The sequence below is a fragment of the Rhinolophus sinicus genome, chromosome 15 (genome assembly GCF_057876585.1).
Source record: "Rhinolophus sinicus isolate RSI-liver-muscle chromosome 15, RSI-T2T, whole genome shotgun sequence".
Classification (NCBI taxonomy): Eukaryota; Metazoa; Chordata; class Mammalia; order Chiroptera; family Rhinolophidae; genus Rhinolophus; species Rhinolophus sinicus.
The window spans coordinates 21,730,807-21,746,374 of record NC_142515.1 but is presented as its reverse complement, the minus strand read 5'-3'; the positions used below and the strand labels follow the sequence as shown (position 1 = coordinate 21,746,374).

Genomic DNA, 15,568 nt, shown 5'->3' with positions numbered 1-15,568 from the left:
GCACACAAATAATTATAGCAGAAAATGGTAGGTAACTACGAGCCAGGTGAGTACTGCAACGGCTATGGGTAGGAGGACAAGAGTTCATGGGAGGGAAGGATCCCTTTCAATTGGAAATAGCAGGGGAGGCTTCATGGAGGAAGCAACATTTGAACCTTAGGCATTTCAACAGTTGAAGTGGGGGCAGAGGAGGAAATTCCAGGAAGAAATAATTGCACAAGTGGAGGAACAGAGATGGGACAGAAAAGTCAAAATCAAGAAGTGGGCTGTGGTGGAGGAGCTAGAAGGAGATGATCAACTCACTTTTAGATATAAAGCATGTGAAGACCAGCAAGCATTCGTGAAGAGATGTCCAACATGCAGTTGGATATGTGAGTTCAGAGTTGGAAATTGGAAAAAAGGATTTGGGACTCATCAGCATAGGTCAGGTCTTTGGTTATATGCCCCACAGCAACTCTCCTCCAGAGCACTTGTGAAAATTATAATTAACAATCAACTGTGTAATTAGTTGTTTAACCCCTGTCTCTCTTGCTAGAATGCCAGTCTCACAGAGGCAGAGTCCACATCTGCCTTATTCCTAGCACTTAGTCCAGGGCCTTACACTCAGTAAATATTTACTAAATGGATGAAATGAGAAGTTGCTACTTCTAATAGCTACCATTTATTGAGCACGCACCTGGCAGGCAGGCACTGTAACACCCAGATAATCTCATTTAAACTTCACAGAATCTCCTGAGACGTATGTTAAGGGTTCTTAGACTTAGGGTCAATGAGTCTGGGATAAGGCCTGGGAATCTAATTTTAAGCTCCCAGGTACTTCCAATGAGCAGTCAGGTTGGAAACCACTCAGGTGAATAGTTGTACTGAAATTTTACAGATGAAGAAACTAAGGTTCAGCAAATAATAGTGATTTGCTCAAAGGCCCATGGCTAGGAAGAATCATTATGCAAAACTAGGTTTCTTAGGGGGAGAACTTTATCACAAGTCTCCCTACCTCTGGGAGACCCACTATCTAAAAAAGAGTTTATGAGGGAAGAGCAGAAAGCCAAAAACTGAGTCCTTGAAATCAAGGAGAGTGGTGAGCAATGCCAAATGCCACAGAGAGGCCACAGAGGATGAGATATGAGGGAGAACCTGGGAATGACATATCAGTGTGTCTGACATCAGAGGAAGACGAAGACAGGGTAATCCCTCAGGAAACCTCGCCAGCTGGAAGAAGCTGTGGTTTGAGGCTCAGCCAAGATCATTCTTCGTAATACAGCTTTGTGCTAAAATTATTAAAGCCAAACATCTTGGCCTGTGGCATGGGATGCCAAAAAAGGGGAGGCGTGAGTCCCACAGTGGAATCTCAGTTGGGAATGTCAGATAAGCTGTTCAGAATATGCAAACCGCAACCCGCTCTAGATTGTCCAGGGCCACTACCCCTTTGTTGGCTCACTCATGCCTTTTGTCTCATTTTGTTCTGTTCTATGTGTGTTTTACCTTTGGAATACTGCTTCTGTTGGAGGATGGAATGAGAAAGAAAGGTGAAACGCCAACCGGGGCCTTTGGCTGAGTTTTTTGTAGTCCTGAATAACATGGTTGAAATATGACTGGAATTATAGCCCAGAAGTAAGATTTAATTGTCTGTGGTTATTTCCACTTAGCCACACTGACCCTGGTACCACAAGCAATCAAGGTTGGCTGTATTCTCCCTAACAAAGGGCAGCCTGTGCAAGGATGTAGCAGACAGTTTCCTTTAATCCTATCGCTAAACTGAACTCATATCCTGTTGATGGTAGATGCGAAGCACTGCCCCTTTGTTTGAAAGAAAACAATGACGGCAGTAACCCCTCATACGTTTACAGCTTGCAAAGCATTTTTACATGCATCAACTCAATCTTTCATGACCTTAAGGAGATAAGTGTTGTTATCCCCATATGCTTAGTAAGTGGCAGAAGCCAAGATTCAAACCCATCACCTCTGACTCTGGGTCCAATGTTCTTTCAAGGACAACCAGCCTGTTACTTTGTTATTGGCCAAAACTCTTCTGAAACCCACTTAGCCTTATTCTGCTGCATGGAAATTAATGAGTTTTGCTGCTGTAAGTAAAATTACATGGTGAGGAAAGAATGTACGTTTGTTTGCTAGTGACTTTATGCAGAGTGCTGCAGCTGAGCCTCGGCTTATCTGTAACATGGGGGCCAGAGGGAAGAGTGGCCAGAGGGAAGTAAACCTATGCAGAAGTCCTGGCACGAGGGCCAGCAGAGAGCACGGTTCAGCAGTGTGAGCTCTCTTTCATCCTTCACCTCACCAGGTCTTTCTGAACCCAAAGCACTCAGAATTGAGGCCCTCCAGCTCAGGTCTTGATCTGTGATAAGGAACCAGGACAGGCTGTGAAAAGGTCTGACCATCTTCCATGACATCAAGCACAAAGCCAAGAGATATGGTGCAAAGTCCCATAGGACTTCCTTTCCCCTTTTCTTTAGTGGGCTGTCCCAGGTGATATTCTGCCCCCTCCCACCCACCCACCCCCATGAAGTTAAAACTTATTCTAGAATTATATCCTTGAGATTCCAAGATCAAGAAATGTCTTCAGTCTGGAATTTTGGAATCTAGTAAAGAAGTTCTTCCTACTCTCTTTGGGCCGTAACCGCATCCTGAGAGGAATCATAAGCTTGAAGGGAGTGCTACAGTGCTGCAGACTCCACCCTGACTTCAGCTTTCCAGATCCCATTCTTTGATTGCCCCCAATGTATGGACGGTAAAGGAGGCCAGCTCAGTTACCAACACTCTTCCCCACTCCCTGAGTTTGATCTATTTGCAGGGACCTCTTTTGTCCAAAGAGAGATTTCCATAGGAAGTGGCTCGCTCAAACCAGATGAGGATTTACACAGACTGAAATCTCCAATGCTTACTGGGCCAGACAGGTAAAGGAAAGGAATTAATACGGTGGGTGTAATTCAACAGAGTGTGGTGAGGGCTGTGGTGAACCGGAGAGCACATTTATACAAATGGCAGGGGCACCTCAGCTCTGCCCATTGCGGACATCCCAGCCTTCCTCCGCTTTTTTCCACTCTCTGCAACTCAGGCCCCGGTACTTTACCTACCCGCCCTCTTTTTCCGGGGCGTTGCAGGCTTTCCGCGCAGCCTCCCGACCCTGGCGGTCCCCGGAGTTGCAGAGGAAAAGCTGATGAGGTGCTGTCTGACGTAGACCCACTTTTCCCCTGGGAACTCTGAACGGGATGAGGGGAGAGGACAAAGCCTTGTCCTGCGGGTCCCCACTCTAACTGGAAAAACAAGGCGTCACCCTGGGGAGCTCCGGGGTGGGGATGGGACTACAGAACACCTCCAAGAAAACCCTAACCTCCCAGTGGGTCAAAAGGGACTAAAAAGACAGGGTCAAAAGACGAGACGGAGCCGGTGGTTTCCTGATGGCAAACCCCAGTCGTTTAGGCACCCCTCGGCTCAAGTCACTTCCAAACCGGACAATTCTTGGGGAGGGACACTGCGGACAGGGGACAGCTCCTACGCAAATGGTTCTGTCCCCGCGCCCTAGTCCGTCGCGCGCGCAGCTGCGGTAGTCACTGCGCTTCCCCGCCCCCGATCCTGGATGCGCCCCTTTCCTCTCCCCTCCAGGCCCGGAGCAGAAGCTCCGCCCCCAATGCGCCGCCCCAGTCCCAGCGCCTTAAAACCCGGTGCACACCAGCCCCCTGCGCCCCGCCTGGCGCACCTCTCTTCTCCTTTGTATCTCCAGCCGCCACTGCTCTCCCGGCCCGGGTCCCGGCACCATGAGCTTCGGCTCGGAGCACTACCTGTGCGGCCCCTCCTCCTACCGCAAGGTGTTCGGAGACGGCTCTCGCCTGTCCTCGCGCCTCTCCGTGGCGGGTGGCGCGGGCAGCTACCGCTCGCAGTCGCTGTCCCGCTGCAATGTGGCCTCCTCGGCCGCCTGCTCCTCCGCGTCGTCGCTCGGCCTGGGCCTGGCCTACCGCCGGCCTCCGGCGTCCGACGGGCTGGACCTGAGCCAGGCGGCGGCGCGCACCAACGAGTACAAGATCATCCGCACCAACGAGAAGGAACAGCTTCAGGGCCTCAACGACCGCTTCGCCGTGTTCATCGAGAAGGTGCACCAGCTGGAGACGCAGAACCGCGCGCTCGAGGCCGAGCTGGCCGCGCTGCGGCAGCGCCACGCTGAGCCGTCGCGCGTGGGCGAGCTCTTCCAGCGGGAGCTGCGCGACCTGCGCGCGCAGCTGGAGGAGGCGAGCTCGGCTCGCGCGCAGGCCCTGCTGGAGCGCGACGGGCTGGCCGAGGAGGTGCAGCGGCTGCGGGCGCGCTGCGAGGAGGAGAGCCGCGGGCGCGAAGGCGCGGAGCGCGCCCTGAAAGCGCAGCAGCGCGACGTGGACGGCGCCACGCTCGCCCGCCTGGACCTGGAGAAGAAGGTGGAGTCGCTGCTGGACGAACTGGCCTTCGTGCGCCAGGTGCACGACGAGGAGGTGGCGGAGCTTCTGGCCACGCTGCAGGCGTCCTCCCAGGCTGCAGCCGAGGTGGACGTGGCCGTGGCCAAACCAGACCTGAGTTCAGCGCTAAGAGAGATCCGCGCCCAGTATGAGTCCCTGGCCGCCAAGAACCTGCAGTCAGCCGAGGAGTGGTACAAGTCCAAGTTTGCCAACCTGAACGAGCAGGCGGCGCGCAGCACCGAGGCCATCCGGGCCAGCCGCGAGGAGATTCACGAGTACCGGCGCCAGCTGCAGGCACGCACCATTGAGATTGAGGGCCTGCGTGGGGCCAACGAGTCCCTGGAGAGGCAGATCCTGGAGCTGGAGGAGCGACACAGCGCTGAAGTGGCTAGCTACCAGGTAAAGGTGGAAATGCTGCGTCGGGAGGGCCCCCAGGCCCCTCCGCGCATACCTGCGCTTCCCGCCCCACCCCGCACAGGTGGGGCCCTAGGAACTGAGGGCTGGAGAAGGGTAGGGAGGGGAGAAAAAGAGCCCCGACTGGAGGCGTTGGGAAACAAAAGCCCTGGAGTCTCTACTGATAATTTGGGGGCCCTGGACGCCCTCTTTCCCTGCCCCTCACTTATATCCCTGTCCAAGCTCTTCTAACAAAGAAGCCCTTAGTTTCTCTTATTCAGAGTCCGAAAACCTAACTCATGCCTCCCTGTCAGCAAGTGGGAATAAACACACTGGCGACTTGAAGAACAGTCTCCCACCCAAAGTAGGAGTGAGTCCAACGGGGGTGGGTTACACCCGCTCCATGGTTGGCGGTGCTGTCTGGCTTCTTTTGTTGACTTTAAAAGGCTTTCTGTACGCGCTGGAATTGATATTTATAAGGTATGGTCGGCCCTAAGATTGGGGAAAGGATGCTGGGCTGAACTGGGAAGGGTTCTACCCCATTTTCTTTAATTTTGTCCTCAAAGGAGTAGAAGTCGGGAGCCAACAACCTGGGTGATTGGGCTAGCGTAACCGCCCTGCCCTTGCTCTACCCCCACCCCCAACACACACACACACACACACACACACACACACACACACACACACACGCACACACGCATGCACACACACACAGGTTCTCTTGTTGACTGACTGATGACCTGTGTTCCTAAGGAAAGCTTTACACCGGTTAACAAACAAGAATGGTCGGGGCGCTGTCCCCGGTGCTGATCTCGAATTCTTCCCATCTCAGAAACGGCTCTCCCATCTGATGTCCCAGTTATGACTCTCTAGGCAATTAACTGCTTTGCTTTTGTTCTTCTGAAACACCAACACATCAGCCTGGGCTACCTGCAATCAAAGGTCACTTCGTGGGCAGCATCAATTTTCATTTTCATGGATGGCTTAGCACTTAACAAAAACCACTTAATCTGCTCAGCAGCTGTGAGGTCCCAATTGAAAATACCCATTTTCTTAACGTTTTTCCAATATAAGTGCATGTGTTAAATCACAGAGATGGGTTCTATCTTTGTTATAGGCCAGTTATTTTTTTTTTTTTTGTCTTTGCCTATCCTCTAAGCTCCTATGTTTGGGTCTTTCCTCTTGTTTTCTCCAGACAAAGGCCACTGCATCTTCAGTTTTACTATATAGAACATTCTGGGCTTACGACCACAGAGGCAGAAGAAAAGTGTAGAAAACAATCTAAATAGTGTGGTTCAGGTTCAAGATACAATAAAAAGCTCCATTGGGTGGAATGCTAATAATCCAGAAACTTGTAATAATTCATTTTAGTCAAATCGAAGTTTACAGTTGATGAAATTAATAGGGTTTGGGAAACATTAATAAAACACATACAAGAAAGGAATGAAACCTCAAAATTATGATTTTAGTCTGGAGATGAATTATTATTGGGGTGCAGGTATTTGCTCTCCATTATAAGTGACTTTCTTTGATAAAGAAAGAAAGCTTGCTTGGACCATTTGTTTTGGTTAGTTTGGAATTATAGTACTAGTCAAATAAAAACTTCTAGTCTACTTCAAAATTTGTAACTTGAACTTTTCACTATGTGGCCTTGCCCCCTGTAAGTCCTGAATTTATCACATTTAGTTAATTGAGACTTCGTGTTTTCTTCTAGAAGCCTTAAAGGATGACTAGGTGGTCTTCTGATGAGCTAGCCCAGTGTTTCTATAAAAAAAGATAACTTATCCACAACTGCCTTATGAATTGGGCTTTGCCATGTCCTCTGTTTGTTTATTATAGCCCTTATGTTCTAAGAGGTAGTGACAATATTGTCTGACTTGTTTTGTCTGCATTAAAAGGCTTTTAGTGTTAGACAATAGTAGGGTCATTCAGACATAGTCTACAGGAAACAAACAAACAAAACAACAGAAACTGCAGCATGTCTGCAACTCTGCAGTGCTGCCCCATCAACTTAACCTTCAGTGCCTCAGTGGACCTGCTGGTGGAGTGGAAGAGATCAGACAACAGAGAACTATTTCCTACTCCTTGGGACCTAAGGCTGAGAAGGGGCTCATATCCTCACCTGCAGATCCTGAAGGCCTGAAGCCACAAGGGTATCTTCTGGCTGTTTTCTCTAACAGTCTCTACAGTGCAATTCAGCCATTGTTTTCTTGCCCTCTCACCCTCCCCCACCCCTTTCTTGCAGTAACAGGAGGCTGTCCTCTTTTTTCTGCTTCAGGATTAGTGAGTGGTAGGCCCATTTTCCTTTGTATGCTTGCCACCCTCCGAGAGCCAGAGGAGGGCCCCATTAAAGTCACATTTTCTCTGCCCCAGAGAGCTGAGAGCCTATTTGAGGAGAGAAAACTTATACTTTGAGAGGGTAAAGAATGATTCAGTTGACATAGTAAGTACACAGTGGTGCATGAGAGGTCCAACTCAGGCAACAGGAGAAATTATGAAGAGCTAGGGCTTTTGTCTTCAAAACCCAAATGTGGCCACCCTCTTTAGCTGAAGCCTTTTCTATTTCTATAACACGGTGATTTGGGTTTCTGCATCGCTGCTTCACCACTATTAGAGTCCCCATTCTGCCAAAGATGTCTAAGGATATTTTTGAAGGGTACTGGGGGCCCTGGCCCTGTACTAAGGTCAGTCTTAGAAAGCTAAAGCTTTCCTTGAAAGACCTTGCTGAACAATCAAGACCACCATTAGTTAATGCTCTCCAGGGAGGGGAGCCAATTCTGCCCTCTTCTCTCCAGTATGAGGTTGGAATACAGTCTAATTAAATAGCAGGAAGGGGCTGGTCCCTTGGAGATTGGGGGTGGCAGTGCCTGCATATAAATCTATAGCTTGATAGATCCATTTTTGAAATTAGAATTCAAGAAAAAAAGCTATATTTAGTCTTTAACTCTTCCATGTGCTTTTTGTTTTGTTTTGTTCTTGCCCCTCTCTACCTCACTGTATTATTGTCACCTAGGTCACCATAACTCCTTTACAAAAATAAATTGAAACTAGTGGTTCCTAAACCCAGTGTGACATACCAAGGTCACTTGAGGGCTTTAAAAAAAGATTCTGAAGCCCACTCCTGAAGATATGGACTCGGTAGTTTGCAGGTGTGGCCCAGGGATAAGCATTTTCAATAGAAACGCTGCATCCTGTTGTTCCTCAGATTGATTTTGGGGTGCACTGACCTAAACCACATTTCCCAAGGTAGACCAGCTCATGTAATGCAAGATTTTAAAGCATGGTAGGGGAAAAAAAAAGAAAACAAATGTGGGGAGGAAACACAGGAAGGAGAATAAGGTAATGGGTGGATCACATATGAAAATCTTCTCTCCCCACCTAAGTTTATTATGCAGAGTAGTAACTAGGGATGGCTGCACTCGCTACTGTCACCTGGCTGAGGGCCCCTAAAAGTGCTGAAATCTACAGCACTGCAATGCTAGTGTGGCCAGTTCTTTCTCTTGCTCCCAGCCTACGTCCTTCCAGCCCTGAGGAAGGCGCTCAGCACCTGTTTTATCTACTCCAGGAGAGACCCCAGCTGGAGCTGGGAATGCCTGTCTCCCATTCCCTCAGGCTAAGCCAGCAGCAGCTGCGTGGTTGGGGGAGGGGCACACTGCAGCACTCTGCTCTGATTTCGAGCAGGAAGCCATCTTTGGCAGAGCTTTTGAAGGGCGAGGCAAGACAGCCTGGTGTGGGGAAACAAAGAGCGCAAACAAAGAGATTAGACGTTGAAGAGCAATGATCAGCAGTCAGCACAATTCCTTCCGACAGGAGCAAAGTCTTGTTTTGTGTACTCCGATCCATAAAACAGACGTGTGACATGTGCATCATAAAAGTTCAAGGAAATCTCATTTATGTAGAACTCAGCTCCCCAACAACCTCTTATTCAGAAAACACAGCTGTGAAATAAAAATGATTTTTAAAAAGGACCTAATTGACCTGCTGATGAGATAAAACATCTAAATCATACCTTAGAAAGTTGGCCCCTCTGATACCCAGCCTGTTGACTCTTACTTTACATGATTCTAAAGCACTTTGTTGTTTGGATTTCAAGTGTGCAGCCAGATAGAGAAGAAGGGGGTCCACTGGAGTCAGTTCAAGAAGGAGCAGCAGCAAAGCAGTTCTTTCAGGACAAAGAAAACCAATGAATAGCGACCACGAATTGAAACACTGCTCTTTGGGGCCTTTTAGGGTAGAAATAAACAGCCTGATATATACCTCAGTTGACTTAAAAGAAAAAAGACATCACAGAATTATAGAAAAAGAATTGATCATTATCATAACCCATAGTTGCTGAGAAAGGTTGCATTACATTTAATATCCTAATTTAGAGTGGTACAAGCCGCTTCAGAAAGTTTTTTATTCAAAATTGTTATTTAAAAAAACAACCCTAGGGCTTTAAGAGATATATCAATATTAGCCAATATTAAGGTTTTGTTATACATTGCTTTCCTTAGTTATCCATGAGGTTGTAGGGAGGGCTCATGATTAATTTGTCCATATGATTGAAAGGGTAGAGAATTACATGGTATGATATTAACAACAATAAAAATCACTAACATTTATTGAGCAGTTCCTATGTGACAAGTGTTATTCTAATGCCTATTATCTAATTTAACAGAAAATGGAAGCATATAATAACGTGAGGTGCATTAAATTAGAATCCCAACTTGAGGATCTCAGAACACCTCAGTAAAGAATAAACATTGTAATTTTCCACATGCAGAAATGGAAGTATTGAAGAAACTGAAATATAGAAAACTTACTGAGGTGTGTTAGATACTGTGGCAGGGCAAGAAATGGAACACAAAGATCCTGGTGAAATCCATCCTCCTCTTTTCCTCGTATATTTCTCCTTCTCCTTTGCATAATGAGAAGACTTCCTCCTCTTTCTCCTTTTTCCCTCACCCTAACTCTTCTTCCCCTTACCACAGTAATATTAATTCTCTTACCCCGATGCATCACTAGCAGACTTGCTTATAGGTTACTTTAACCTCAAATAGTAACCATCAAGTAAAATGTCTTGGTAAAAAATACTTTTAAATCATGATCTCTTAACACCCTGTGGAATATTTCCATCACTGTCCAGTGTAATATGTATTTTCCGCACTGCTTATCATTCCTTGCTCTATACCCATCAGTTAATTGAGTCTCTCCTTTGCGGTATTCCTGTCAATGTTTGTAGAACAGGTAGGTGGTATGAATTTTAATTATTTCTGCAGATTCTCTTGACTTGGAAGTTTGTACTCCCAGCTGTATTCTGTATTAATCCTGCCTTTCACCATGGCTTTATCATCCCCACACAAGGGGTGTTACAAGGGGTAACTTACTTTCTTGAGTTTTCTGATATGTTTATCTGCATCACTGTTTCATAAAAGTAGCTCTCAGTCACTATGCTCTTCATGTTGACAAAGTTGCATCTGAATTATATGGGTTATTTGCTCACACCGTTTCAGGTCATAAGAAAAGAAGTCCTTATGTAGCATCATTCATTCGCTCAACAATTATTCACTGAGCATCTACAGGGTGCCTTGTGCTCGGCTCTGGCTTCCAGGGGTGAACTAGACAGAAAGGGTCCCTGCGTCCATGTAAATTACATTCTAGAGCAGTAGTTCTCTAACAGGAGTGATTTGCCCGCAGGGGACGTTTGGCAGTGTCTGGAGACATTTTTGGTTGTCACAACTGGGAAGGAGGGTGTGTGCTACTGGCATCTAGTGGGTAGAGGTAAGGAATGCTGCTAAGTTCCTTAAAAGTCACAAGACAGCCCCTACAATGAAGCATTATTCAGCCCCAAATAGCAATAGTGCCAAGGTTGGAAAATGCTGTTACAGAGGAAGGTGACAAAAAACTAGTAAACTAGTAAATGAAGAAAAAGAAATTTCAGACAATGATAGGAGTTAAGAACAGAGTGGACACTTTCAAGTGGGTGCTTTTTTTCTAATTTGTCCTCCCTCTCACTGGAGGTACCTTTTTCTAATCTGCACCACGTTCCTTCATGGACTGGCAGCTGCCCTGGCTTGAGGTAAAATAATGTGCGAGATCGGTGTGGAGAGGGTACGTAAATTGGGTGCCAAGAAGACTTGTCTGAGTGGAGGACATTTGAACTGAGTCTTGTATGACTTGGAGTTGGTTCGGCCATGGAAAGACCCACTCCCGAGCATTCCAAACGGAGGAAATAGCTAGCCAACAGGTCCTGGGACAGCAACTTGGTAAGTTTAAGGAGCAAAAGAAGAAGGCCCGGGAAGCTGAAACACATTGAGAGGAGAGAATAGGCCGCGCTGAGGAGTTTGGACTTTATTCCAAAAATATTGGAGGGTTTTAAGCAGGTAAACAATAGGATCTGCTGTTTTTAAAAGATCCTTCTGGCTGCTCCAGAATCACAAATGTAAAGCTGTTTTTCTTCTGTGCCTGGGTTTGCACCTGAAAGAATTTGGAGCAAAACTGTTACATAAACCTAGTTTCTTTTTAAAATGTAATTTCAATCTGCCATGTGGATAAAAAATATTCCGTGGAGTATTTCTGCTTCTTCCTTATCTGTCGCATAAAATGCTTTCAGTAAAGTGATTGAATAGCAGATTTCCAGGAAACCCATAAAAACGAAATGTAGGCAGAGAAGACTTGCTGTCTTCTGTATGCTTTCTACAGTTGGAATTTTCTGACTCTAATCTCCTAACCCGAGGCTTTGGGTTTTGGAAAGGACATGCAACAAGCGAGTTATTTAGCAGCAATACAACAAGCAAGGGAGGGACGGTAAGTAAGTAAATAAATAAATCTCCCTGGTGTTCAGTTGAGAACCATGTACCCTGTGGTAGAAGTTCCCAACCCTCACCATGCATCCAAATTTCCTGGGGACCTTTATGAAAAAATGCACATGCTGGGACCCCCAACCCAGTACCAATGAATTAATCTGGGATGGGGGTAGACCTGGGTGTCTTAATGTGTAGTCAGGGTTGAGAATCCTTGCCTTGTGGAAATCACAGTGAATTTCAGCTGATTTGGTCTAAATATGTCGGATGTGTCACTTTTCAGGATAGCATTGGGCAACTGGAGAATGACCTGAGGAACACCAAGAGTGAGATGGCACGCCACCTTCGCGAGTACCAGGACTTGCTCAATGTTAAAATGGCTCTTGACATTGAGATAGCAGCTTACAGGTACTTCGAAGGGCATGTTCACCCAAGCAGATGCAGTCACCTGGGCAACACTACCCAAATTAGTGGTTCTGGTCTCTCTGATTTCTGATGGGGGCGGGGGAATGAGGAGAGACATCACTGGCCCTTTCCAGGTGAGCCGACCTCTTTATCCCTCAACTTTATTATATCCCAGCTTCACCTTGCGAGGCCTGGAGTAGTCTACTTACGTCTGCTAGGATTTACGGGGATAATGTGAGTACAGAGGTTGAAATAAACCCATCAGACTCTAACTTTAAAAATAGAGTTTATGCAACATAGAAACTCCTAATAGGTGAGGTGTCACCCTGATTCCTACTCAAGGCAATGTTCAAGTGAACATTTACCTTAAAAAAAAAAAAAAAAAGGTAGTAACAGCAGCTACTATTTTTTGACTGACTCCCACAAGCCAGGCACTCTATTAGATCCTGCACATAAATGATCAGGTCATATTATTCCCATTTTGCAGATGGGGAAACTTGAACCACGGACTGTGTTAAGTTGCTCATAGTCACAGTGCTGGTAAATGGAAGAGCTCAGATTCAACCCCAGATCCGTCTGAGCATTTTTTTTTCTTCTTTCTTTACACTGTGTATGCTACAGCAAAACAAAGCTCTAAGAGTATTTGATAGTGTCTTGAGTATCTGATTTTAAAGAAAGGATGATAAAAACTATTAGCTCCAAGAAACAAGGTATTGGGGCTACTCTTTTCTGATGCCCTTTAGGCCAGGCTGAGAAGAAATTTGGGATCTGAAGCATGTTCATTCACTGGCCTTTGTTATTGCTGGTTTCATCCCCTTTGTCCTCCTGTACACTGGAAAGGTATAGATCTCAAGTTCAGGCTGAATTAGGCACTTCTTTCCTCCTCTGTGGACTTCTCACTTCCTTATTCCTATTGCACTGAGGGTGTCAATTAGCAAAGTTACTTTTCCCCAGAGCTTTGTAGACTCTTAAGTGCCAAAAATGGGTGTGATGAGGCCAAACGGAATTGTAGGTTTTTCCTTTAATATATTTGTGAATAGGATAGGTTTCCCTTTGACAGTGCTGTAAACACCGATGGTGCTAAAATTGAATATGTGAGTGTGTGTTGTGTACGAGTGTGCATGCATGCACGCATATGCTGCTGGATAAATCCAAGTCTTTGAGCCTTGGAATTCCATACCTATTGGTCTCAATCTCATGAGTGAACTGAAAAGTCTTATAGAATCTTTCTAAAATGAACAGGAGCTGCAGGGTTAAGTTCTTTTTAAGGAGTTGCAAGTTGGCTTCCTGAGAGTTTTTCTCTGTTCAATTTACAGGAAACTGCTAGAAGGCGAAGAGACACGTTTTAGCACCAGTGGATCGACTATTTCAGGGCTGCATCCACTTTCCAACCCCGGTTATCTGCTCCCACCCAGAATCCTCAGTTCTACAACCTCCAAAGTCTCAGCCAGTGGGCTGTCTCTTAAGAAAGAGGAGGAGGAAGATGAGGAAGAGGCTTCTAAGGTGGCCTCTAAGAAAACCTCCCAGATAGGGGAAAGTTTTGAAGAAATATTAGAGGAGACAGTAATATCTACTAAGAAAACCGAGAAAACAAATATAGAAGAAAGCACCATTTCAAGCCAAAAAATATAATTCTGTTGCTTAAAAGAAGTTAATGCTTAAGAGGGGATAAGATGCATTTGACTTGTTCAACAGCCTATTCCTAAACCAAAACACCTGTCACCACCATGCAATGTCTTCAAGGCTTCAGTCTCATAGTTAGCATTGAATACTTACTGTCTCTAATAAGAAAACCACCCCTTAGATTGGAGGAAACTGCAGTCCTAGAGCCATCACAGAGGAGTTGTCTTCTCACCTAAGGCTCAGGCTTTACAGTGATGGATGATTCCAGTACAGAGGAAGTACAATGGTGCTAAATCTGTGATCATCATCAGTTGCTGTGAATTCAAATTAACCCTCTATTCACTCACTATAACCAGCCATTACCCAGCTATATAATCTCACTCTAGATACCTAAAATATAAAATCACTGCCAAAGATAAACCCATGGTCCACCACCGACACTACTCTGATAAAACTGTTCCACAAATGATAGGTGTTTGTTTAATGGACACTTTTCCTCCCACCCCCCTCAATTCCACAGATCCTTTTCATCCATTCTGGGGGGAAAAATAATAATAAAGGGTAGTCTAGTATTCTTCCCTTTTAAACATGTTTAGGTTCTTCTCAAAAGCGCTTACCCCCTTTAGCTCTATTTGCTTGATGGGTAAAATTAAATGCATGTTGACCGTTTCTATGATTTGTGTAATGACTTCGCCCTGCCCATTTCATATCCTTCCAATTCTGTAGGTTAAAAAAAATGGCAGTGATAAGTTTTAAGGGTTGCCCCAAGAAATAAAGTAATGAAAAGAGTCCCTAGATTTTAGGCTTTCAGCGTATCAAATCCATTTAATTAGGGAAAAAATCCTACTTAATTAAGAATATAGCTTTTCACCTTAATGTTAGAAATACAGTAATAGTTACCCCAAGCCGTGATTAAGCTGACCTTAGATTTAGTAGTATAAGCTAGGAGTGGTGAGTATTTGTATGAATGGAAAACGTGAAGGTCTCATTTATCTGTGTCAGTTCATTTGTGGTGATATAGAATTAGCTATTTCATGCCCTTATCCTTAGGCAGAACCCACATATCCCCTTCGCACTAGTCTAGGTCCTAAAGTGGCCTTGTTTTCATTCTCCTATGCCTTTTAAGAGAGCTAAGTGTAGAATATGTTATCACCAGGATACAATGCTACTGCCCCAAAGCAAAATAAGTCACTTCTGGTCAATCAGCACCACCAGCAAATATGAAAAAGAAATATTTCTCTTTTCTAAAAGAGTCTTGCCCAGCAGTTTTCCCATTGCTGCATGGTTGATGGGGTCTCCCTTCCCTGCTGGAGAGGAAAAGACACAAACCAGAGAAAGAGCACACATGCTTCTTACTCACATGCAAAGAAGTAGATTCTGGAGCGTCAACTTTTCATCTGCCCAACTGTGGAGCAGATGCATTGCCCGGTCTTCCACGTTTGCCAGTTTTGATGCAGGATTAATTCTCTGCCAGCAGTCACTTCCACCAGAGCTAAAGAGTTGCCATATCTCGGTCACACTTCTCCATTAATAGCTCTACGGTAATAGGGACGTGATGCTTTTACTGAACTTTCTTATCCTAGCACATGCTTCCATAGTTCAAGGAACTTGAAATACTTTTCTTCCTTTCTCTCACTCCATCCCTGTCTTTACTCCCCACACTTACTCTAAAACATTAGTAAAATAAGAATTAAAAGTCATATGAATCCTACCAATGTAACTTGTGTTCTGTGGTTTTTGCTGCTTAACGGAGAGAAGTGCCATTTTGGTTCAGTGAGACAGCTGCACCCTAAATAATTCAGAAATCGTATGTTTTCTGTTCCATGCATCCACATTTAGCTTTTTTTTTTTTTCTCCCTGACAAAGCCTTGAGGCTGTAGTCTGCATTTGTTTCAGACTGTCTGGTCTGAAACACATAATACACTA

The 15,568-nt window shown here is 45.5% G+C and overlaps 2 protein-coding genes across 2 annotated transcripts in view; one reads left to right on the top strand and one right to left on the bottom strand.

Annotated features, from left to right (window-relative positions):
* Nucleotides 1–3,844, bottom strand: part of NT5C2 (5'-nucleotidase, cytosolic II) — a 119,244-nt gene extending 115,400 nt beyond the window's left edge. The window contains exon 1 of the mRNA XM_019725034.3: nucleotides 3,713–3,844. The gene's annotated coding sequence lies outside the window, so the exon portion shown is untranslated. The remainder of the gene's footprint in view (nucleotides 1–3,712) is intronic.
* On the top strand, nucleotides 3,771–15,357 carry INA (internexin neuronal intermediate filament protein alpha). The gene is made up of 3 exons (XM_019725036.3): nucleotides 3,771–4,835; nucleotides 11,898–12,022; nucleotides 13,336–15,357. The coding sequence occupies exons 1-3, from the start codon at nucleotides 3,771–3,773 to the stop codon at nucleotides 13,649–13,651; spliced, it is 1,506 nt and encodes a 501-aa protein (XP_019580595.1). The 3' UTR covers nucleotides 13,652–15,357.
* The last annotated feature ends 211 nt before the right edge of the window (nucleotides 15,358–15,568 follow it).

Coding starts and splice junctions, on each gene's coding strand:
- INA (XM_019725036.3), top strand. CDS start 3,771: ATGAGCTTCGGCTCGGAGCACTACCTGTGCGGCCCCTCCTCCTACCGC. Junction 4,836..11,897: donor CTGAAGTGGCTAGCTACCAG/GTAAAGGTGGAA, acceptor GTCACTTTTCAG/GATAGCATTGGGCAACTGGA. Junction 12,023..13,335: donor ATTGAGATAGCAGCTTACAG/GTACTTCGAAGG, acceptor TTCAATTTACAG/GAAACTGCTAGAAGGCGAAG.